Source organism: Astatotilapia calliptera, chromosome 10 (genome assembly GCF_900246225.1).
Source record: "Astatotilapia calliptera chromosome 10, fAstCal1.2, whole genome shotgun sequence".
NCBI classification, from domain to species: Eukaryota; Metazoa; Chordata; class Actinopteri; order Cichliformes; family Cichlidae; genus Astatotilapia; species Astatotilapia calliptera.
The window spans coordinates 5785594-5811750 of record NC_039311.1 but is presented as its reverse complement, the minus strand read 5'-3'; the positions used below and the strand labels follow the sequence as shown (position 1 = coordinate 5811750).

The following is a 26157-nucleotide window of genomic DNA, read 5'->3' as shown; positions in this document are numbered from 1 at the left end:
ATTTGATTGACCTGAAAAATTTCTAGTAAAACTTAAACAATACTTTAGTTAAACCACTTGTATTAAAGCTGAAAGTCTAATCACAGTACCACAGTGGCTGCGGTACTGTAGGAAAGCTACAAAAAAACCCCCAATTTCATCAGACTACCACCCAGTAGCGTTTTTTGATACGGGCGACACGGGCGGTTGCCCGGGGCGGCATCACGCCCATTTACTCGTACTCATGCTGCCCGACGTCATGCCAGCGCATATTGGGAAAGTCATAGGCACCAATCGGTTTTCTATCGCCCATTTGCTGGGAGTAAAGGCGCCCTTGCGACGTGCGCCTGCTGCTTGCGGCGCAGGTAGGAGAGGGCAGGGCGGCGGGGGATTCTCTGGCTGGCTGGAGCAGCATCTAATAACCAACTCGCAAAATAAAACAAAATAAAAACAAACCAAACACGAAAACAACAGACATTATAAGACAGACTTATAATTTGCACCGCTGTTTTTTCAAAATGCCGCGAAAAGTGAGCGTGAGAGCCCTCGGTGCGCCCGCTTCAGGGGCGATTTTGTTGACAATATTTGCTGTTTGTGTGACACACTACTAAAAATATAAAAGCATACAGTACTTGGTTGAGACGTAACACTTTAACAACAAAAGTATAGATAACCTCCCCCCCTCCCAAAGTGGTTTGTTCCAGCTCGCCTCTCCCCTGCTCTGGCTCTAGCGCCCTTTCTGCCAGAGCGATGGTGGCTGAGACACAGCAGAGCGGAGGTGTAAGTGCCTGGCTTAAAACAGGACATGTTGGCTGCATTTAACCTTCAGTTACTCTTTATATAGTTAGGTAGGAGTCAGACCATGTTTCTTTTTAGCTGAAAAACATTACACCAGGTAACCTGCAGTGTTGAAAACGTGTTTTTCCAACTACGGTTGCCACCCTACAATCCGTCCTGCTCTGTAGTAAAATCAGCGACCGTCCTGTTGCTCCCATTGAAATGTATACAGCCTATTTAAAATCTAAAACTTATAATTGTCCGTAGCCTACTGTTGTTACCACTGTCCTGTTTGAAATCTAATGAGAGAAACTGGTTATTTTCTCATATGTGCATGTGCTGATATTGAACCCAAGGTACTAACTAGCTAACTGACTGGATGCCCATTAACCTTATAACTCCTGTTTTGTGTGTGTGTGTGTGTGTGTGTGTGTGTGTGTGTGTGTGTGTGTGTGTGTGTGTGTGTGTGTGTGTGTGTGTGTGTGTGTACAGAGAGACAGCCAGGTTAATAATGGATATGAGGAGTTTTTTTCAAAAAAAGGAGCCACATTCAGGTAAAAGTGTAAAATCAAATGATCCATCGATAAAGGATAATGTTGGATCAGTGTTTCAATATTTATATCTTTTATTAGATGTTCATGTGGTTTGGTTATTTGCCTTTTGGTTTAAAGTACACTGAGAGAGGACTTTTTTATTAGTGATCTTAATAGTTTTTGTTTTTTTTATCTAATTGAATACAATCTATTTGTGTATGATTGTCAGTCCAAAGAGGGAGAGAGGAGAACATGAGGAGAAAGTACAAGGTCAGGAAGAACCAGGTAAGAAAACAGGCAGGAAATACTAACAGGCACAACACAAACTGTTAAACTGGCAAAGAAAAAAAAACTAATTTTACTCGTACAATCTGGAAGTTGTGTTCTCCCTATATTAAAGCTGCTATACAGAATCTGCTAAACAAACTGGGTTGTCAGCCCTGACACTGCATTACCATATTGAGCTTCAGTCAGAGGAAGTCACGGTTGCCAAAAACTTTTTGAAGCTCAAGAGTGAGGCTGGTGCCATCCCAGATATGTTTAACATTGTGCAATCTTCTGGATAATCAGATCTTCCCCACACTGAAAACTGCTATTCAGGTTGCCCTAACAAACCCAGTTAGCAGCTGTAGCTGTGAGAGGTCTTTTAGTGTCTTGAGTCAGCTCCATACAGTACCTGGCTGAGAAGGACCATGGGTCAAAGCTGACTCCAGCAACTGGCTGTGATGTCAGTTGAGAAAGATGCTTGAGAGACTTGACCACCAAAATGTGATAGACAGATTTGCCAACCTCAAGCTGAGGCGACATAGGTTAAAAGAAAAGATCTGCAGAGCAATAGTAGCATCTGCAGTAAAGATCTTTTCATACATTGTATACATTGTACCGTAGGCCAAGGTGTCTCAATTTTTCTAATTTTTTAATAATATTTTGTACATTTCAAGGACTGTGGAGTGTATTTTTATGTATCTGTATTGTATTATACATACACTTTAAAAGTGAGTCTCTGTCCAAAATATGCACTCAGTTTACTTCTTACTCACTGTGAGCATCATTCATTATTCTCCTGCAGTATTTAAGGTTAGGATATATATATTTTTTAAATTCCAGTCCATTCTTCATTAGCAGCATTTAAATAACCTTTATCAAATTTGATGGTTTTGTTACAAACTTTTCAAAAAAGTGTTTTGCTTTTCTTTCACAAATGTGGGGATTAAATTGTGTTAAAATGTACAAAACAGTGATGTCATGTTTTGTGACGAGGACCTAGGCACAGAGAGACTTGATGAATTTAAGAATGTTATGATTTAATAAAGAAATTTGCAGACTTGCACAGAGATGGTAAAATTATGATGACTGATGACGGAGACGAAGAGGGAGGAACAGAGGTTTAAATGCACCAAGGAGACAGTCAGAGGGAACTCAGGACAACTGGAGACATTTAAGGATGCAGGGACTGACAGAGACAGGGAAGAAGTCTCATTGTGACGAATAAAGTTTATCTTGCCTGGATGGGCAGCTCTCTGGGTGCTCAGCACCCCCAAACCTGTGATTCTAGAATCGCCCCTGGCCTGCTTGCGGCTGAAGTCAAAGTAAACTTTATTGTCATCTCCGCTACATACAGTCCAGTATATAGAGAGACGAGACGACGAGGCTCCAGTTACAACAGTGCAAGTAAACAAACAATAAATATAATTAGAGTAAGAAAATAAATATACACTTTAGGACGAGGGGTGAAGGGATCAATAACAATTTAAAATTTATATTTGATGATTTAAAGTCTCACACACAACCCATCGAAAGGGGAAGGGGGCCGGCTGCTTCCAAACAGAGCACATTTCATTTATAATATTGTAAATCCAAGCCCATTATGTATTCATGATTTGAATCCTGGGTTGTGCGAAATCTCAGAAATAAACACTAGACAAAGTGATTCTGTGAACTAAGGTGTAGGTCTATGAGGTTATGTTGTGGTGATCCTCAGGTTGGGGGGTGATTGTTCATACTGGAGTGCAAAATTAAAACCAATGGAGGTTTGGACAAGAAAAGTTCAAAGCCATCAGGTGCTCAGTTTAGAAAAAAGAGAAAGGAAGAGGAGAAGAAAAGAGCAAAAGATGCAGGTAAGCAGATGTGTCATTGGATAATGGCAGCTCATCCTGAAACAATCAGAATCAGAATACTTAACAGTAACAGACTAAACTCCAAACATTATGTAACATTATGTTACAGATTTTACACATTTAAGAAATAGCATTAAGATATATATGCTATATATATATATATATATATATTAGGGGTGCAACGATACACAAAATTCACGGTTCGGTTCGATACTTTGGTGTCACGGTTCGATATTTTTTCGATACAAAAAAAATGTTCATGCATTTTTAATTTGTCATTTATTAAAATTATAAATATATATTTTAACTCAAAAGTACAGTTTTTAAATTTAACCCTAACCCTTGTGCGTGTTTTTTATTTTGACAGCGAATGCGCACCTGCGGACCACTTATGTGCAGCCCTGGTTATTTAGCTCGTCATATTGCAGCCACAGAAATTATTTTGTCCATGAAACCATAAAGCTGCACTTTCTTTTTGCCTTATAGTCTGATTTGTCATAACTTTTCCGTTTTGTGGTAAGCTTTTCTTTGGCTGTCACTTCTTCACCCTGACCTGTCTTATTTGGCTCAGCAGAACTGAAATATATATCCTGCTGCTTTTACACACTCACTCACATAAGCTCAGTGATTCTCTGCGCGATCAACCTCTCACATGTTTAAGCTGCGGGAGATTTCACTTGTCATGTTTGCATAGTAAGCTAACGATTAATAAGACGATGTCAGAGGAATTGGTGCACAAATTATCATCACTCACAGATCAGTGCTGTCGCTCTCTATACACAGTTCGCACGATTGCAAAGTGAAAGCAAAAAAACAAGCGCAAATTCAAACGCAACTTCAATATGTCACATATTGACAGTGGCTCACCGATGCCAATGACATAATTACCCAGCTACATTTCTGAAAGAATGCAAAAGCATTGACATATATTTTTCCTACAATAGCCCGACGGGCAGGGAAGAGATAGATTTTGGTAGCCCGACTGAAAAGATCGCTAGCCCCGGGACGTCGGGCTAGCGATATTGCGAGCCCTGTATCTGATTGAGGAATCACTCATCTTTGGAAAAGAGAGTTTATTACAGAGAAATGGCTCTTTCCAAAATAAAAGCTATACTATCCGCTTCTTCTGGGCTATATTCTCAGCAGCATAAGGAGAATCATGTGCTAACAGCTGTCTAAATGACTTGGCTAAAGTTAGTAGCATGCTTGCTTTTTTTTGTCTGCTTCCACTTGTCTTTGCACTAGGATGATGTCGGCGTAAATGTGCAGTCATATTCGTTGTGTTCCCACTAGTGCTTTCAGGTTAATCTCGTTGAAATGACCTTAACGCCACAACACGGCAAATCTCCGTTAACGAGCTACCGCCGATCGCCCCGTGCATGGGGCTGGACGGCCAACACGTTAACGAGCTAACTGCGCTAACACACTAGTTCCCACCCATGTAATTGAGCATTGCATGGCACATCCAACATACTGTTTTAATTTAGTCCATGACTCGCTTACCTTCAGGGTCATACGTCACATGAAAACCAAAATAATTCCAAACGCCAGATCTGAATGAGGTTCAATTTGCCTGTTGCAGGGAGAGCTTACTTCTCGCTAGCTTGCCCTGTGCTCTTCCTTCTGACTATGCTGTCTGTGTGGAGCGCTCAGGGGATCTGCGCTCGACAGTGCAGCCTAGGCAGAGTAGTCGAACACAGATTCACTGAGCGCTCAACACAGACAGCATCGTCAGAAGGAAAATTGATAAAATAAATTACAAATGTTGTATTGTTCGATACGAATATCGTTGCACCCCTAATATATATATATATATATATATATATATATATATATATATATATATATATATATATATATATGTATATATACATATATATATATATATATATATATATATATATATATATATATATATATATATATATGTATATATACATATATATATATATATATATATATATATATATATATATATATATATATATATATATATATATATATATGTATATATATATATATATGTATATATATATATATATATATATATATATATATATATATATATATATATATATTGACAAGAAAATTGACAAGAATATTCCAGAGTAGAAAAGAGCGTGTATAAAAAGGGTGTAACTATTGCAGTGTTCACAGTGTATTACTTCCTGTTTTATTTTGGCAGTCTTCTGTCCCTTATATCTTGCCTTTAGAGTTTTTTTTTTTCCTTTATCCCCTTATCCCTTGCTGTGTGTTTACCCACCTGTTCCTCAGTCCCCTAATTAGCCTTTTGTGTGTATATATAGCTTTTGCCCTCCCTTTGTCCTTCTTATGTCATACTGTTGTCTTTACTCTGTCTATTTGTAATTCCTCATTCCTAGTATTTTTCATGGAGCTCTAGTGTTTAGTTGAACATTGTTTTGCCACCATCTACTTATACTAGCCTTAATAAATGGCCCAGTATTTATTTACTAATGCTCCTTCTCTCTCCACCTCTACATTTGTGTCCTTGCTTCATCACACTCCAACATGACTGTCAGACGGGCAGTAGTAATAGTGCTGTTACTATTTTCTATATTATCATTTTAGAGTTATTTGGTTTTATAATAAAACCACTGTTTTAAGACTTTTTATTTTTTTACTATACTTACAGATCAGAAAACAGAAAAGGCAAATGTATGCAATCGGAGAGCATACCACTAACTACTGTACAGTCCAATAAAGTCACACTGCACACATTCAGCAGCCACTTTATTACTTACACCTGTCAAAACAAGCTGCTGATGTTCAAACTGAACATCAGGAAGAAAGGTGAGTGAAAGTGGCATGGTTGTTGGTCTGAGTGCTGATCTACTTGACTCTAATGGATTTTCCCACACAATGAGGCAATGGTACAAAAATGACCAAATATCTTATGAGCCACAGTTGTCTGGTTGAAAATACCTTTTTGAAAATGCGCAACAAATCAACACAGTAAGAAATATCTTTACCACTGATCAATACATGGAAACCATAGCAGGGAGTATAAAAAGCTGATTTGAGAGCTGCATTAATAGTAGTGACAAAGACTGTTCTACTGTGAGGTTAGTGGCAGAGTGGAGAGGATTCTTACTTTTTATCTGAAAACATGTCTGCAGGACTAAATGTGTTGTTTTCTGTCAATATTTCCAAATGGAATACATGGTTATTATTGAATAATTACTAATAATTTCTAATGATCAGAAATTGAAATGAATCAATGTGAAGCAGCAAGCTTATATGTGAATGTAAATTTACCAAAAGCACTTAAAATAAACTTGCTGGATCGTGTCGTGTGACCACCCTTTACTACACTGACCTTACTGCGGTAAGGGGACATGGAGATGGCCAAACATCTGCAGTTCCATGCTTTTCAAATAAATATATCCCACCACCTGCTGTGAAATCCCACACGCTCACGGCAAACCTCCCAAGTTATTTCAAAGCACACGGCCACTCATTCAGAATTCAAATACAGATCCTCTGAGAGGTCGGCATGTAGAATGACCCCTGCTGGGGCTGGCCAACTTTGTTATGGTAAGCCCACGAGCAGCTCAGACATGAAAAAGCTCAGCGGCAGCAGCAGAAGGGAAGTTCCCTCCTAGTGCATAACGTAAACTTGGCTCCAATAAAAGCATCCGTTGGCACCTCAGCGGACAACAGGAAATCTTTGTTTAGTAAAAAACATCCCGTTGTTGGCCCCGGGTTGGATGACCCTTCTTGTTGCAAGACAGTGCAGTCGTTGTTCTTGAGCTCCATATTTAAAGCTCTGTTTACTGAACAAAGCAGCCTTACTCTTAAGATAAACAACAAAGACTTTATGTGTAGGTGGGCGTATATGCGTTGGCTACATAGATTGTGTGTTGGTCCAGTGCCTGTTTGTCAGAGTACCACTTGGTATGTATTGTTTAACACAGTGCTAGACAGCATGTCTGACCCTCCGGTGATCAGGGGTCACAGCACCTAAAGTTAGAAGCTGGCAGAGTAACTGACTAAAAGCATATCCATTCTAACAGTTACTCAATTTCTATTGGATTTCTCAGACTTTTTAAAGTCTAACTTAGTGCTCTGTTATGATAAATGATGATATTTTATTAGACCAATCCAAGAACAAGCTAACTTCAATCATTTCTTCCTAAAAACCATCATTGTGTCTTTTAGACCCCATCCCTGCTGCTTAATAAAGTTCCACCATTAATTAATCCTTCAATTGTAAACATGATTAACTCATCTTTATTATCAGGCCATGTACCACGGGTTTTTGAGGTGCCAGTAAATAACCTTCTAGGCACGACTCCTCTGCTTCCTTAATACCAGATCACTCTAACAGGTCCCTGAAAAGTCTTCAGTTAATCCAGAATTGGAGCTATAAAAAGAAACCATGTGTTTCCCATATTAGCTTCTTTTCATTGGCTCTCTGTTAAATTCACAGGTGAATTTGAAACCTTTCCCCGCACACTCAGGCTCTGAAAGGTCACACAACACCTTATTTTCCTAACAGAGCACCTTGTTCTCAGACTGGTGGCTTACGTGCGGTTCCTAGATTTGATAAAAGTTTAGTCAGAAGCCGAGCATTATTAAGCCGTCTGTGGGACCGGCTCCCGGTTTGGATTCAGAAAATTCACCGTCACTGCTTTTGAAACTTTTGTTTTTGATCAAACCGATAGTTAGTGATGGATCAGGTGATTCTGAACCATTCCTTAGTGACGCTGCAATAGGCTTAGGCTGCCGTGGGGTTTCCCATGATGCAGCGAGGGTTCCTTCTACACTATTTTTTGCACTCTCTGTATGTTTATACAGTACTGCTGATTTTTTACCTGAAATGCAAAACAGAATTTGAACCCACAATGACAGAGCTGCTGAATCACTTTACTCGACCCAGTCAATGGGCTTTTATTATGTTTCCAGCAATAGATCCATTTCATTCACAGTGACACAACAGATTTCCATAAAATTAATATGCAGTACTAAGAAAACATTGTAAAAGTAAAATGCAAATGGAGGATGTTTTGAAGAAAATAAAGCAATTTTGCATTTTTCTGTATTAGTTTAATTCAAAGTGCAGTCATGAAAAAACACCAATAAAACTGCACCACTTTTGTTTGATCAAAGGATCTTGGAGACCTTGCCACAGTTATTTTATGACTTCTTTCATGTTATATATAGCAATGAATGTTTGGCCCAAATCTGACCCACCTCATTGGATTTGGTGCAAATGTGACTTCTGCAGCTCAGCCACAGGTCCACTTTATCTTATATCCACATTTGTAACACTCACAACATTTGCCAGTTATATCGGTAAGTGTCAGAATGATCCCAGATTAGGTCCAAATGTTCAGGACCCTTTGTTTTTCTTATCACTAAAGCCAGCATCATATTGGCCTAATTGCACGCAGCAGAATGACTTTTTGACAGATCAGGTATCTGGATAAGAAGCAAACAGCTAAACAATAGCAAGTGTCTTTAACTTTTTATGCACAGTACTGTACATCCATATGCTCTATATACCAGAGAAAGGGTATATATCATTGGGTAAATATATGCTGAAGAGCAGACATTGTAAATCATATTGAAGTTTTTTGTGCAATGACAATTAAGAAATAAAGGCTGAAAAACTAATGAACATGATGTTACATTCAGAGGATATATTCTTTTTTGTTTACTTCTGTAGAGGTGTAAATAAACAGCAAAGTACTGTAAATCATGGTGAGTTATTAAAATACACAGTTTGTTTCATCGTTAAAGCAAAAGCGAACACGAGGAAATGGAGAATTGTCACTGAGGATGTACAGTATGTGCAGTACCTGAGGTTTTTTTTAAGTGGCTGGTGACAAAATCAGTTTTGGTCAAGGTGCATGTACATCTCATCTTCGCAGTATGCCTGTGACTACTCTCCTAGCACAAACACTAGTGGCTAGTCTTCTCTGTGAAGTTTAGTCGCATCTTCCTTATTCTCTGCAGGCTGAGGTGTAGCGTTCCTGATGCTTACTCTGCCTCTCCGTCTTGGCCGGTGCTCTGAGAACCAGTTGGAGACGGTCATGGCGAGGCGGAGGAAACCCAGGCTGATGCAGTGCACCTCTGAGGTGATGGGAATATCGGAAAAGAGGGCGTGGTCCCGGCACATGAGGGCGCTGCTGCATTCAAAATCTTTGACGACATTGAGGATCTCCTGTCGCTCTGCCTGCCGCATCATCCCTCGAACATTCAGCAGGGTGGAGACATGCTTCTTCCTGCAAAGAGGAAGGATACAGGGAGGACGAAGGATAAATGGGTATGAATCGGAAATTAGATCTGTGTGGTGTTGTTAAGAAGTGCCATGACGCCGAGTAACGGTCATTTTCTCTGAGTCACTGTGTTCACTTCTGGGAAGGACAGAAAATTCAGTGCCCGTCTAAAATTTTGCATGGCGATGGTTTTAAATCATATTGGGCCTACTTAAATTTACAAGCTTCATTTAAACTTAAACTAACACCGAATAAGGTAAAAACAAGAAGCACTTGTGTATGTAAACATTACAGAATAAAAAACTACAGTGGGGCAAAAAAGTATTTAGTCAGCCACCGATTGTGCAAGTTCCCCCACTTAAAATGATGACAGAGGTCAGTAATTTGCACCAGAGGTACACTTCAACTGTGAGAGACAGAATGTGAAAAAAAAAATCCATGAATCCACATGGTAGGATTTGTAAAGAATTTATTCGTAAATTAGGGTGGAAAATAAGTATTTGGTCACCTCAAACAAGGAAAATCTCTGGCTCTCACAGACCTGTAACGTCTTCTGTAAGAAGCTTTTCTGTCCCCCACTCGTTACCTGTATGAATGGCACCTGTTTGAACTCATCATCTGTATAAAAGACACCTGTCCACAGCCTCAAACAGTCAGACTCCAAACTCCGCCATGGCCAAGACCAAAGAGCTTTCGAAGGACACCAGGAAAAGTATTGTAGACCTGCACCAGACTGGGAAGAGTGAATCTACAATAGGCAAGCAGCTTGGTGTGAAAAAATCAACTGTGGGAGCAATCATCAGAAAATGGAAGACATACAAGACCACTGATAATCTCCCTCGATCTGGGGCTCCACGCAAGATCTCATCCCGTGGGGTCAAAATGATCATGAGAACGGTGAGCAAAGATCCCAGAACCACACGGGGGGACCTGGTGAATGACCTGCAGAGAGCTGGGACCAAAGTAACAAAGGTCACCATCAGTAACACACTACAACGGCAGGGAATCAAATCCCGCAGTGCCAGACGTGTTCCGCTGCTGAAGCCAGTGCATGTCCAGGCCCGTCTGAAGTTTGCCAGAGAGCACATGGATGATACAGCAGAGGATTGGGAGAATGTCATGTGGTCAGATGAAACCAAAGTAGAACTTTTTGGTATAAACTCAACTCGTCGTGTTTGGAGGAAGAAGAATACTGAGTTGCATCCCAAGAACACCATACCTACTGTGAAGCATGGGGGTGGAAACATCATGCTATGGGGCTGTTTTTCTGCCAAGGGGACAGGACGACTGATCCGTGTTAAGGACAGAATGAATGGGGCCATGTATCGTGAGATTTTGAGCCAAAACCTCCTTCCATCAGTGAGAACTTTGAAGATGACACGAGGCTGGGTCTTCCAACATGACAATGATCCAAAACACACCGCCCGGGCAACAAAGGAGTGGCTCCGTAAGAAGCATTTGAAAGTCCTGGAGTGGCCTAGCCAGTCTCCAGACCTCAACCCCATAGAAAATCTGTGGCGGGAGTTGAAAGTCCGTGTTGCTCGGCGACAGCCCCAAAACATCACTGCTCTCGAGAAGATCTGCATGGAGGAATGGGCCAAAATACCAGCTACTGTGTGTGCAAACCTGGTAAAGACCTATAGTAAACGTTTGACCTCTGTTATTGCCAACAAAGGTTATGTTACAAAGTATTGAGTTGTATTTTTGTTATTGACCAAATACTTATTTTCCACCCTGATTTACGAATCAATTCTTTACAAATCCTACCATGTGGATTCATGGATTTTTTTTTTTCACATTCTGTCTCTCACAGTTGAAGTGTACCTCTGGTGCAAATTACTGACCTCTGTCATCATTTTAGGTGGGGGAACTTGCACAATCGGTGGCTGACTAAATACTTTTTTGCCCCACTGTAAATGAGAAAATGATTTTGATAACTACCAGCAGCTGTGGCATAAACCTTACATTGGGTGGTGATCTAATAAAATTGTTAAGCACTGTATTTTATTTATCATTGGATTTTTTCATACTTTTTATCCACAATATGTAGACACAGCCGTATGTGCACAATGTGACTCTTATGGTAGATAAATAAAAGACTCGGGAAATCCTGCATTTGATCTCCTGAAAGACTTGCGGGTCTGTCATAAGGTACAAAGAAATGCAGCAAGTTAATGTGTCTCTAGGTCTGAACTGCTACTTTTTCTCTTCTCTTCCACACCTTTCTCTCTCTGACTCAAAGAGTGGCACCAGTCTGTCTCCTGCAGGATGGCAGGAACAGGAAGTATTCGGCAGCAGCTTCCTGTCTGTTCCTTGGAGGGTTATGCGTCACGTGCATTAGGTCGAAAACCGTCACTAATGTGAGTCTTAATCTGTGCACAAACAGGCTGGAACTCCCCCCCAGAGGCTTGTCTGCTTCATCCATTCTCAAAACAGACCCGCACCGCTCCAAAAATAGCAAAGTTAATGTAGATATGTTTCCGCGCTCCTTTTCCTTGTTTTGATCCATTGCAACAAAACAACATATGCAGGCTTACATTTTTCTTGTTTTAGCGCAGTGCCAAAAACAACACAGCGAATGTGTAGCCGTAAGCATAAAAGAATATAGGACCTTTGGGAGGGACCAGTGCAGAGAGCATCTGTCTTATAGATGTTTCCTGGTTGTAACATTTCAAGACTGTTCATTTGTGAGGGGGGGGGGGAATCCTTACCGTATATCTGGAAATTCTTTCACCAGGACAGCCACCTCCATTTGGATGGAGGGCGTGTCCTCCAGGAGAATGATGTCAGCAAGGTGACAGATGATGCTGTCCAACCAGGAGGAGCTCGATTCCTGAGGCAGAGAAGAGGCGACAATTCATTCACAGGAAACTCAGGACTACAAGATAAATCAAGTACTTTGAACGTCAGTAAGACTACAAAAGTAGCATATAAATGCAAGCACGCTACATAAATAAATATAAATCTGTCAAGTTGGACAGCTGTGCTTTTGTTTGAACTTATAATGTCGTTTGGGCACTTAGTTCTGGTGATTACACCTAAAATACCTCAAATACAGTGGATGAAATTTCAAAACACATAAAAGGCTAAAGGCTGGCATCCTTGCACATCTAATGGTAATGTATTGTTAGATATAAAAGTCATAAAAGATTCTGCAGACATCTTTGGTCACTGTTTACAAGACACATGCACTTGAATGTGCAAAAGTTTCAAAGAAAAACAGTGAGCGAGAGACGAGACATTGGATGGACAGAATGAGAAGAAATGGACTGCAAGAAGACGCGAGTTCCACTTATTTATTATCATTGCCCATCCAAATGACCTCTTCTTAAGTCTTAATGTGTTTTTCAGGCAAGAAGTGACAAGCAGTTTAGTGAACAATGAAACCCACAGAGGAAGCACAGGTTAATGCCTCTGGAGGCCAAACACTTAGGAATTTGATTAGTGAATACCAGACCTCAACCTCTGCTTTCCCAGTTCTTGTTTTTTTCTCAGGAACACTGAGGAAAAGAGAGGTTGCTTGCCACTCACTAAAAATAACAACGTCTTTTTTTGGTGGTCGTTAAAAACTCATCCTCCCCCCAATGCTCCTAAGTTCCCAGTTTCCACAGAAACTTCATCCCACTCCTCAGCGAAAAAGGCCATCAAGGCCATTCCAGAGCCACATCAAAGTGCGCCAGCTGACAGGAACAGGAAGTTTCCTCCGAACACAGCAGCTTCCTGTTGTCAGCTGAGGTGACGGACACTTGTTTGAACTTGTAGATAGAAAGGGGGCAAATGCCATGCCGTCAGGCCTCGTTGTTTGACTCCCTCTTCCCCACTTTGGCAAGTGCTAACGTAAGCCCGGTTCATCCATCTCCATTTCACTGACGGCAGCCATTTTTCAGAGCTCAGTCCTGTATCAACACTGTCTGAGTTATTCCTGACCTAGGAAATTCCAGGGTCAGGCTCCAGTCACAGCCGGCACACTCTTTCCCCCTCCCCATTCCAAGTTTTTGAGAATCAGCACTTTGGATCGGTTTGTGCTCCCCGGAAACATAACCACTACTTGTGTCTTGGACTCTGTAAATTTCCTTCTCCATATTTGGAGACCATTAGCACTCTAAAATATAATTTTCTTTTCCACACTAACACAGTCTAATAAAAAAAATGTTTTGTGTCTGCAGACCAGACTTACCAGATCCTTAAAGAGTCCTTTGAGCTGCTTGGCCTCATCTTGCAGGCGGAAAGCCATCCTCTTCCTCATCTTGGAGGATGTGCACATGAGGCGTCCCCTCATAATGGCTCTCACATACTCCACTAGGACCCGCCGGTGCACCTCACCCACCAGTGTCTGTCAGTCATAACAGCAATTGTAGATTAGCTATAGTTTTATATAGTTTCATACCTTTATACATTGAAAATGTTATCGACTACCATTTCAAACGTGTATTGACCTGATAGGGTGGAGAGTCCATCCTTCTAAATTTCTTGAAATGCTGTTTAATACTGGCTTCAATAGCCTCGAAGGCCTCTGTGTTGTTCAGCCACTTTCTCTTCATCAGTTTGTCAAAGAAGGGCTAGAAAGGCAACAGACAAAGTACAGATTAAGAACAGATTTAGGTTTGGTAAACCTAACCAAGGAAGGAAAACAGCAGATTAGCCTGGGTAAAAGACTGAAAGTGAGCACACAACGACGTGGGCTGCTGGCAAAGTTTCTGGGCTGCCTTTCCTCATAACAGCCATCCCTAGGGTTGCCAACCGTCCCTTAAAATACGGAATCGTCCCGTATTTCGAAACAAAAGTACACGTCCCGTATTGAGCTAATAAGGGACGCACTTTGTCCCGTAATACAGTGAGAATCAAAAGTAGTCTATAAATGTTTATGGAATTAACACTTTGTTTGAAAACATAATTCCCAGCCCCTCTCCTGCTTTGTGACCAATGAGCTGACAGCACACTTATGACAATTCGAGTATGACAATTCAGATTACCGCTCATCTCATTGGTCGAGGAAAGGTCGCTTGCGGAGAAAATACCGGAAGACAACAGATGACCACAACAAGAAGCATGGCCAACAGGGAAACAAACGCCGACTCTGCGGTGCAAGTCTCGGACGACAGTACACCTAAAGCTGGGCAGACACTGTGCGATTTTTTCAGTCACGTTATTCAGCTCCTGCTCAAACTGTACGGTTGACTCGCAGGGGTTAGAAGTTGGTAGGTCACGATGCAGGGTCTCACACTATATCGCCCGATGCTCTGATGCAACCTGAGTGCTCACACTGTGCCTCCATAAAATGAAGGTTATAACAGAAAATCTGTCGCGCTCTCTCTCTCTCCGTCTTACACTCACACAGACACACACACCACCATCAACTTTGCTAAATTGCTAATGAAAAACACTCATCAGGCAGCTGTGATTAAGCAGCAATGTAAATCCAACTATTTTCACGGTTGTTGTGGTCGTGATAATTTTGTGATGCCACATCGAAAAGGCTCGGATGAGCTTTCCAAAGTTCTACAAGTTGTGCCTCCATCGCTTGTGTCCAGATCACACGCTGCACAGCCGTGCTGCTCCATCTTTTACACCAATGTTTACGTGTTTGCGCGCGAGCAGTGTGAGCGGCTGTGGTGAGAACCTCACGAGCGATTGATGATCGGGAGCTGGTCGTGAGGTGTTAATCACTTCTCGTTACCCCACGTATACTACACGATGCACGATGAAGGCCAAAATCGGTCCGATCACTCAAAAATCGGCTCAAAATGGGCCTAAAACCGCACAGTGTGAGCCCAGCATTAGAGCAGCAATGTTTGTTCCCCTCAGACAAAGGGAAGAATGGGAAAAGGAAAACACCTGGCTGGAAAAAGTTAATATGGGCATGTGCAGTGAATATCAGCGCTATGTGGCCAGAAGTGTGATAATATAATTTATTTTGTGTAATAAACAACTGCAAGGATAGATGATTACAACAAATAGATGACTAATACATAAAAGTAATACATAGATGAATAATGATGATGAGTTAAGATGCGTAATCATGGGAACAAGCGGGTTTACAAACAGGAGCAGCTGATTAGCATTAGAAAAGCTGAAATAATACCTCAACTGAAGCCAATTGTACTAAATGCACTAAATGTGCACTGTTACAAGAATGTTTTTCTTTCTATTGTTTTCTATTATTTTAAGTTAAGCAGGACAGAGTTCTTTTAAAGAAAGATTTACTTATATTCTCAAAAGTTAAGCATGACAGGCTTCTGTTTAAGAAGGAGACCTGTTTTATCGTGTTAATGTTGTCATTTTGAGCTAAAAATAAATGGCTAAATGATCATTTGTTTCACATGTGTTCATATCACAAAGAATACACATCTACTTAAATCAAATTCAAGTCAAAGGGTTAAAAAAATAATTTCACACACAAAAAAAGAGCTAGAAAATTCACCACACTGGGAAGGGTGAAGACAACTGGGTCGCCCGGCCCTGGCCACGAGGTGTCCCTTATTTATTTTTCAGGGAGTTGGCAACCCTAGCCATCCCTCAAGAGTCTCTCCATCAAAAACAATGCATTATCAGGGGCTGTAACATCTAGTCCTTTTAACTGAATTAGTGTGGATGGTTTTATTACTTGAAATTTCAGATATAGGAATGAGGTAAAGACTGTACTTTATACTCATTGTTTATTATTATTATCATTATTATCATCATCACGTTGGACAGTTGTATTTAGCTGTTTTTGTCGAAACAGCTAACGAAACAGCTAACGAAACAGCTAACGATACAGCTAATGATACACTAAACAGCTGTGTGTACACAAAACACTTCTGCCCAAATACTGACTTTTCATGTATTACATGTAAGTTCTCCATATAATTCGGTGTATTATCAAAATAATAAAAGACACAAGTATGTGACCAGAAACTTAGCTACAAAAAAATACTGTTTTGTTTTAGCTTACCTGTCATGAACACAAATCTGCCAGAAACTTGTTCAGAACTAATAATAAGTAAACTTAATGAAATGAATTTGTGCTTTGTACCAAAAGCATAACCTTCAACCACTAAAACTATTTTTCTGTTCAGGAATGCAAGTAAATAACTGTAATTTTGTATCTTAACCTGATAAATAATAATGTGCTTTAATGTTTTTTTCTTTTTGTACAGTAAATTGAAAAATTCTTTGATAAGAAAAATAATTATATTTTAGCATTAAAATATAATTTTATTGAAGAGCTTGTGCATACTGGAGCAACCATTGCAGTGACACACACAATAATTTTGCCGATTACCATTACAGTACTGTTAATTTAGGGTAGCTGTGGAACATTATTAGTTCATTCCCTCTTTTTAAGTCCACCCTCAAAACTCATCTGTTTAAAATTGCTTATGTTTAAACCTCTGTATGCTCTTAACTTTTATCTGTTATTCTTATTATTGTGTATATTTCCAGTTTTTGTGTTTTTATCTGTTGTACAGTGTCCTTGGGTGCTTTGAAAGGCGCTATTTTTAAATAAAATGTATTATTATTATTATTATTATTATTATTATTATTATTATTATTATTGGGTGATGCTCTCATAAATTTGTTAAGCACAGCACATCTGGGTCATGATCGTAATTATGTTTCCAGAAAACCATCTTTAATGGCTCAGATGAATCTTGCCACTGTCCTACTCACTCTGATGTGGTCAAATAGCCTGTCAGTCAGCACCCTCACTGACTGGTTGATGATCCTGTCCAATGAGGAGTTGGCTTTCTGCGCAGATTCCTCACTGCCCTGTGGGTCACACTGCCTGCAGCGGTCCACAAAGGATCTACACATTACACAAGAAATATGACATGTCAGTTTAGTTTCTGTAGCTCTTTTAGAAAATGTTCAGATATGAAGTTTCACTGATCTTTGCCAACCTGAGAGGAGGGCAGCAGTTAACCAGAGCTATAGTCCTTGACACATATCCATCTCCTCGGTCTCCAAATTCTGCCTGACTGTCATGAAACATCTCCACCTTCCTCTGGAAACTGAATGCATAGAGGTTTTATGAGAACACTTTGAATGCAAATACTCTCTCTCTCTTTCTCAGTAGATAGATATATAGATATGATTTAACAGCTATAACCTTAAACTACTGTCCACACACCTGTAAATGAAGTCAGCCAATCCAATGAGACTGCAGCGAGCCACTCTTGCTCCTAGAAACTGGTTCACAGATGTAGATCTGTCCAAATCCACCTTTACCCTCTGAAATTTTAAAAGACATGAGTGATAAGACAGAGGTTTCATTCAAGGAAAATGTTACTGAAATAGTACGGCTTTGTACCTGGATTACTGAGCATGCTAGGTGAGACTGATACTCCTCTATGTGCAAAGTCTGGGCCCACCGCCTCTCCTCTTCATCAAGCACATGGATCAGCTCTGTTGTCACCTTATCCTGAAAATTGAAAAAGCAGGAAATTTAAATGCATCGCTTATCCACATTTTCCCAGCAACAGACATTCAAACACTCTTTTCTCACCCTGACTACACTAATGCAGTCTTGTTCCAGCCTATCCACTGTCTCTTGAGGCAGAATACCATCCAGTGTGCTGTAGTTGATGGGTGTGGTGGTCCCGATTGTTCCTAGGACATCCCTGGTGGGAAAGAATTAATGTAAAAATTTAACTAGGAATAAAAGCTTGTTGTGTGTGTCGTTATTGGAGCAGGCAATCATTACCAACCTGTTGTAGATGTTGTAGAACCAGTCAAGTAGTGAGTATACGTCTGTGATCTGCAGTGGGCCACTGGTAATAGTGCGAAGACGTTTGGCCACAGCTCGATGGTAACTTTCCACATACACCTGGAAGGCTGCAAACTCCTCTGGGTAAATGGATATAGCGTTCCTTCTCGCTGCATCCAGATCATCCACCATTCGACACTTCAGGCGCTCCAGGTATGAGGCCAACTGGCCTGCTTGGGTGTCTACCTGATGTGGCAGGCTCCAGTCTGCAGCCTCCGCTACAGCCTGCCTCCACTTCATCTTCAGTCGCCGGGGACGCTGGCTGGGCTGGATGCGGGGGACCTCTTGCTCTGGCTTAGTCTCCTCCCTCAGAGCCCAGGCAGCATCAGCATGCTCCTCCTGCTGGATTACCAGCACCACCAGACCAAGGTTGGGGCCAGCACTAGGCTGACGGAGTGACTCCCGCACCACATCCCACATCTCCTTCTGAAGGGCTTCATACAGGAGCTCCACATCCTTAGCTTTTCTCCGGCTTGAGTCCAAAGTCGCATTAGAGCTGAGGGACTCATCAAAGGAAGAGGACAAACACAACATGCTGGGTGGAGTACTGGGACACAGGGTAGGAGTAAGGGTAGGAGGAGTTGTGTTTGGCAGGAGAGACAGGAGCTCACACTCTCGCTCCAGTTCCTGAATGTGTGTGTCAGCCAGGAGAAGGTCCCTGTGATTGACCAGCTGTAAGATCTCCAGAACTGTGGGAAACCAGAAGAGAAACACAAGTTTAGAAGTTATAGGTTTAGTGACAAATATGTTAATGCACGTATCTCATTCAGCAGCTGTGCATGTACCTGGCTGACAAACTCGCCTGTTTTTTGCAGGTTTGTCTGCACATTCCTCTGTTCCTGATAAAATTCCCTGCCGGAGTCTCCAAACAGTAGCTGGACTGAATTGTCTAGAGGAAGCTGGGGAACATTTCTGACCCTACTTCCTCTCCTTTTCAGCCTGATGGTAAGTGAGCGCAGTGGCTCCCAAGTGAAAAGTTTTAACCTCATCAGAGGGTTGTCTAGGTTTCAACAACTGCTGTTGAAATTTGACCTGAAATATTAACTAATGTAATGTAGATTCTTTGCTAAAGTCTACAGGGTCACTTGGAAAGTAATTTTTTTTTATCGACTTCTTAATTATTACCTGAGAGGGGCTCTCTGGTTTTCACTACTGGATCCTCTGCCTCCTCCTCCATTTCCTCCTCCGCCTCTTGGGATGCCTTGTCTGACATGGATTCCCTCTTTAGCTTGCCCAGACTGACCATCCTGAGGAAGGATGATCGCCTGGAAGTCTCTACCTCGTTGCCTACGCTCAGGTCTCCACAGGGCAGGCTTTCTCTGCGCTCCTCCTTCCATCGACCAGTGAAGCTGCAGAACATCCACAGCAATGACAAAGAGCATAAATCATGGCCCTAAATGATGCAAGGACTTTAATGAGTGCATGAGGTTTGTATTGTCCTGTACGGAGTTCCTAGGAAAACCTGTGCTTTGAGTGCCACACATTCACAGTGTTGCTGCCGTGTGTGGCTACCTCGTCTAAAAATAGTCCCATTGAGTGAGGACAGCAAGTACACAACATGCCACTGAAAAACAAAAGAGGTTCCTTAGATCAACAAGTTACCACAGCAAATTACACAACCGCTTAGGAAATAAGGGCACTATATGTTATTCTGTCACTGACCAGTAAACAGGACTTTTATTCTCAGTCGCTGAAAAACAATTTTTTAATGCAATCAAAAGCATCATATGAGTCCAATGAGCATAGAGTTGCTTCACATAAGTGACATACAGTTGTCATCAGAATTTACATGGCTGTGAATATCACGGTAATTTGGGGGCTTGATTTCTTTGAAATGTTCTTTTTCCAGTCCTACATCTTCAATGACTTAAAAATTAACCAAAAATTGTTTGCACAAATTTTCTTTCGTTTTGGATTTTCTCTAATCCACACAGGGTCAAAGGTATATACAGGCTTAAAGAAATACAGATGCCCCCACTAATATTTGTTGCTTAGATAGTTGCGCCTGAACTTCTGATCACCGACAAGCTCCTGGCATAGTTCTTGCTGGATATTTGACCTGTACTCTTGGCAGAATTAGTAAAAATTTTATTTAAATTGGTTGGTTTCCTGGCACAAATCCAGCATAGTCCAGAATTTTTCAACGGGGTTGAGGTCTGGGATTTGGGAAGGCCATGCCAGAAGCTTAATATTAGCCTATTCCAGAACCATTTTAATGTGCGTTTTTACATTATTGCCCCATTGGATCACCCAGTTATGTCAAGGTTTAAAGCGTCTGCCTAATTTGGTAGATGGTAAATGGACTGGTTCTTATGTAGTGGTTTTCTACTCTACTCGAGCACTCAAAGCAAACAGTAGCTTACCAATGCTGAACGCTGAACACTGGCACAGGTTTGAAAGCCTCTTCCAAACGTACCTCTTTTAACTGTGACTCAGTCTTGTCTCGTCTGACAATAAAACTTTCCCACAAGGCATTTGGCTCGTCCACATAGGGAGCTACAAATTTCTACAAATGGATTAACCCTGAAATGTAAAACTTGCTTCACTGACAGTTATGCCAGCAGTTTTTCTGGGTTATGGTTAGGGATGTTTCTGAATATTCTAGCCAATTTTTATTTTTAGAACTTGTGCTTGGGTATAACTCCTTCAAATGATGAGCTCAGAATCTGCAGTTTTGTGGAAATGACTAAGACACCTTCCCAGCTTAAATTTACGTAAATTTAGAGTTCTTATTAATCATCTTTTCCCACAGACTTCTCTGGATTTTCCCATTGTTATGAGTATTAGTTAATCCCATGTGTGCTGTGAGCTGTGAAACACATCCTTTTTGTGCTGACAAAGATAAAGTACCAGTTGTAGTCAATGGTGATCACTAATGAGAAGTTAGTAGGCCTCGGCAAGTTAAAAGACATTCAGTGGACCTTCAGTGTCACCTATTAAAAGATTCAAGTGAGTGTATGAATATATTTTAGCCTATATGTATACGTTTGGCCCTGTGTGGATGTGACAAAATCCAATGTCAATTCAAACTTGTATACTCAAAGTGCAAAAGCATGCTGCACAATGATTACACCTGGAAAAAAGAACATTTAGGTCAATGATGAGTGAATGTAAACGTCAAACCACAACTGTACCACAGGTTAAATTGTTTAAAAACTGCTTTCTTTCTACTCCAAATCTCTCCTCACCGAAGCAGGGTCATTATTCCCTCTGAGCTCCTGCGTAGTCCTTTTCTTTTCTCTTTCTCTGCTGGTAGTGTATTTGAATCTCCAGGGCTGTAGTGTGGGGTGCTGTTCCCCCATACACTCCGTCCTGATATGCGAAGCCCCTTTCCCAATTTTCCAAGGGTCTTAAGGGGAGACACTCCACAGATCCGCTCAAGGGTCCCCCGCAGTGGCTTCACTTTAGGATTCCCTGCCCCGTGTTTCCCAGCATTTACCTCGTTCTCCTCCTCTTCACCATCACAGGACGACTTCAGCTGGAGGTTACCCTTGACCTCCCCCATAATGAGGCCCATGTCACCTCTGTTCCTGTCATCATCATCATCCAGGTCCACATCCTCAAAGGGGTTCAGGTTCTTGTTTAGATCCTTCAGTTCATTAAGCTCCTTCAGGTCCTTGAGCTCGTTCAAGTCCCTGATGTCTAAGTCTAGGCGAGGCAGAATCAGTTCACCGTTCACTCTGGGGAACTCGTGGCAGCTCTTGGATCTTCCCGGGAGTTTCTTCAGAATGGGCATGGTTGCATTTAATACGTTAACAAACTGCAAAACAAAGATAATGTGTAAGATCTAGGAAAAATGTTTCTTTTCTTTTTCTTTTAATTTAGATTTTTGTTTGTAATTCTATGGAAATACTTAGGATGAAACAACTGGGATAAAACACAACCTACAGAGATCTGTCAACATTACCCACAGTTAACATTAACTAGGACATGAGTACCAGACATACCCGGGCTTTAACCTACCAAGATAAGAGCAAAATAATATAATTTCATGCCCCAAAGAATTCAGAAACAGTCCTGGATCAGAGGTTTCATTTCAAACTACTTATAAGTGAACTCATTTTAAACTGAAAGTTAAAATAACTTTTAATGACATTTTTTATATAAGAGTTGGTTTGTGACGTTTTTTCAGTTCTAATATAAGGTGATGAAACTGAGTTTTTGCTGTTCTTCTTGGCCCCGATTTACACCTTAGTGACAAAACAGTTTCCAGGGAAACACAAATAGTCAGTTTCATACCGAGAATCCAGGTGGTGTCACATTAGTTTCAAATATACGAGTATGTGACAAATTAAAGGAAAAAAGTAGAACTTTTGATCCTTAAAGTGATGGGATCTGGTGACTCTGCGGTGGGCAAGTTATTGACAAAGTTCTGGAGCCACTCGTCGCCTTGTAGGGAATTGTCACTGCACATCAGAGCAAAATGTTCACCTTTATCCCTCTATGAAACATTTCTGTCCTGGTGGGAGTGACAAAAAGCCAAAGCGACAACAATAGGGCATTAGAGCTCCCTGAATACTTTCATGTGAAATATATTTGACCTTCATAGTAAGAAGAACGCAACACAATGGGTAGTGTATATCCTATAGCAGTGCTGTTATTGTGCTCTCTAGTGCTGGAATATCCTTTTGAAGAATGCCGTTTCATCCCCCGAACAAGACTTAGAGAAAAGAAGCTAAGGTGCTGTTCAGGTGATATGTATTGGCTAATATATGCAAGACTGCACACAGCCCTGGGTGGGATATCGGTGAGAAACAGGACAGCTAGTTCTTAAGTGCTTAAGTAACTTTACTACCTATTAAAGGTATCTAAAGATTGTTTTTCCACTTCCAGTTTTTAAAAAAAATCAAGTCATTGTGCTGTTATACGTAGAAAACATAAAATTGTCTGCTCTCATGCGTTGCATATTTAATGAGCAAATTTTTACAGAATCTTAAAAAGTACTGAAGGCAAAAAGCACCCCCTGCTGACTCAACATTATATTAACACCAGGCCTACAGTAGATTGCTGTTTTTGTCTGACTCTCCATTTTTCTGCTTTGGCTGTTTTTCATTATTGTGTTTTTTTGCCTTATGATGTGGTCATAATATTTCATATGATTACTTGTGGTCAGATGTGGTGGTTACTTTTTTGGAACCCAGGAGTATGTTTTTCTTTCATTTGTACTTTTTCATTAATTCAGTAAGTATACTTTGTTTCACTTCCACTATAATGAGAGGCTACTGCTTCATGATCAAGAACAAGAAACTGTGTTTAGTTTCATACCGCATGCGATGCTGAAAAAATACTTTAGGTGCTTTAATAGTGATTAAAGTTTGTACGGTATCATGCCAAGCTCATTTCAGTCAGTTTTTACTCGTTATATGGACTTCATTTTTAAATAATGACATTGAATAGAACAAATAGTAGCAGGGGAACAATTTTTTATTTTTTTTTGCTTTGATGGCAGTGAAAGAGAGTTCTCCTTTTGTTTGTTCATCTTTGTTCCTGCCAACAGAAACAGCCAAACTCCAGACAGTGACAACAATTGATCTTTTGTTAGTAAAAATTCAGAACAGTGACTCGAATTGAGATGGTTACTGTGATGCTTTGGCATTTGAATCCTTTAGTGTCTAGATGGAAAAATAATACTGAATGTTCCTGATGAAGAAAGTAGACGAGCAGGGATGGTATTTATCAGTTGTGTCTTTTTTAAGAAGATGACCTCAAAGTTCATAAAATCAGTGTGACTGGCAAACGCTCAAAAGCCAGACATCAGCATTGTATTACACTTAGCAACTGGTGGGTTGATCAAATATGAACTGTGTATGATTTTTTTTCCTTGATATTCTTTCTTGATTTTTCTAAGCTGTTTATTTGTTTGTTTGTTTGTTTGTTTGTTTGTTTGTTTGTTTGTTTGTTTGTGTAATTAGCCAGGATAGGGAAACTCTTCCAAAAATGAAAAAAGTAAAGGAGGAACGGTGAATCAGTTTGGGGTTTTTTTCTAAACACAAAAATGACTACCCAACTTTAAGTATATATGTTACAGACAGAGGTGGTGAAAAACAGCCAAACACAATGATTTCCACATAAAAACAATCATTTGAACTTAAATCTCTATCACAACGGAAACACTCAGTATGAAATAATAGATGATTGCAGAGGATCAGACTTACCTGATGACGATGCCTTGCTGTGTTTCAGTCCAATGTCATCCTGGAGTGTGTTGGCTAAATGAGCTGCCCGGCTGTAGAGTGTCTGTGATGAGTGTGAGAGCGTGTCTGAAAGTCCTCACTGACTCAAGAGAGCAATGTTGCTGCCTGCGGTTTCCTGATTTCCTGCGGTTTACCCTATTGTGGTTGAAGGTGATATGTTTTCCTGAGGAAAGGCTTGTCCCGTCCTTTCTGCCCCCCACACACACACCACAGACCCCCACCCCACCACCACCCTGTCCTGATCAGCCCCCGCACCTTGGGCCCCAAGTGTAATTAATTACACTAATTGTATTGACCTTAAGGTGAAGGAGGACAACACATCCCCATGTTTTGTTCTACGGTTGTGAATATCTCTACATTCTCTCTGTGTTTGTGAGTGTGGCTTCAGTAGAAAACGTAAAATGCGGATTATTCATTGTCAACAGCCATGAGGGAAAAGTCCCGTTCTTGCACTCTTACTTGAACGTCTTTGCATTACTGCAAAGTTTTACGTTCATCATAGCCGCGACAGAAGTCTAATGCAGGACAGAACAATTGAAGAATGCAGTGAGTTTGTAGAGTTTGAGCACGTGGACGGTTCAAAGTATTGTGAGTTTAAAAAAAAAAAAAAAGCAACATGTCAACAAGATGCAGTAACACATGAAGGGCCTTTATTCACGCTGGCTCCCTCCTGCCACCCAGTGTGCAGAGAGGTGTAGTGCAAAGGGTTGCGTTCTGCGTTTAGTCCAGTTCAGACATGATGACTGATGGAATTTTCTCATTTCTACTCATGTTTTCCATTATGAATGTCTCTCATCATGACAGTGGTTGGGTGAATTTCCGTTGTGTTTTGTGTGCTTTCGCAGCGTTTTTCTTATTGCTGGTGTTGCAGTCCGTTTGGCCTCTCAGGGCCACCGTATCATACAGTCAGGGATGCTGTCCAGCATTGACTTGTTTTCTTTACAATAGGCTAGGCTGGTAGCTGAAATCAACTATGCTGCAAACACAAAGTACAATTTAATGTAACCTAGGTCAAATATAAATACAAATTTGATTAAATGCACTCATAAAACTTCAAACCTAAAGAGGTTTTGCTCTAAAACATCTAAATTTTAGAGCAAATAAGATAAAAGTAACAGCTTTGTCAGCCACTGAAAAGATACACACAGTGTATCATAAGTGACATGAAAACGACTGTGTCGTCAATGTCACGTTTCAGATATGTTTTTATAATGTGCTATTTCCAAGGACGCATGGCTAATATGATATGAATATGTTGTGTTCCAAAAAGCTCATAAAGATGTAGTGGTGAATATGTTGAACTTCAATTATCAAGATTCCTTTTGATTTGATTACAAACACAACAGCTTGTTAAAGATGAGCCCAGTCGCTAGCATTCATTAATCATTCACAACTTTCAGATGTCTAAAAGTTGTTAACAGCTTCACCAGATTGTAGTTTTAGTGGGTATGTTTAGAGTCATAGAATGTGCATTTATAATAGTAAAATGAGTCCAGTCAGCTGGAGTCTTTGAAACCATTAAAAGGTCAAAAGGTCAATACAGTTTAAATGTGTGTTTCCTAAAAT

General features: G+C 40.6%; 1 protein-coding gene across 1 annotated transcript; it reads right to left on the bottom strand.

The window, feature by feature from the left end:
• Window positions 1-8288: 8288 nt before the first annotated feature.
• Window positions 8289-24794, bottom strand: exoc3l2a (exocyst complex component 3-like 2a). Its single transcript, XM_026181058.1, has 13 exons — window positions 24553-24794; window positions 21586-22157; window positions 19523-19746; window positions 18339-19086; window positions 18137-18251; window positions 17942-18052; window positions 17762-17862; window positions 17532-17642; window positions 17302-17437; window positions 14085-14207; window positions 13826-13981; window positions 12360-12481; window positions 8289-9654 (listed from the first exon to the last, which is right to left on the bottom strand). Exons 2-13 carry the CDS (start codon window positions 22131-22133, stop codon window positions 9339-9341), a joined length of 2811 nt encoding a protein of 936 aa, XP_026036843.1. The 5' UTR covers window positions 22134-22157; window positions 24553-24794; the 3' UTR covers window positions 8289-9338.
• Window positions 24795-26157: the final 1363 nt, after the last annotated feature.

Excerpts from the sequence above, each read along its gene's own strand:
- exoc3l2a (XM_026181058.1), bottom strand. The coding sequence starts at position 22,133 with ATGCCCATTCTGAAGAAACTCCCGGGAAGATCCAAGAGCTGCCACGAG. Across the intron at positions 19,087-19,522 it reads AACCAGAGAGCCCCTCTCAG|TTCTGGAGATCTTACAGCTG; the intron begins GTAATAATTAAG and ends GGTTTCCCACAG. Across the intron at positions 12,482-13,825 it reads AAGGACTCTTTAAGGATCTG|GAATCGAGCTCCTCCTGGTT; the intron begins GTAAGTCTGGTC and ends TCTCTGCCTCAG.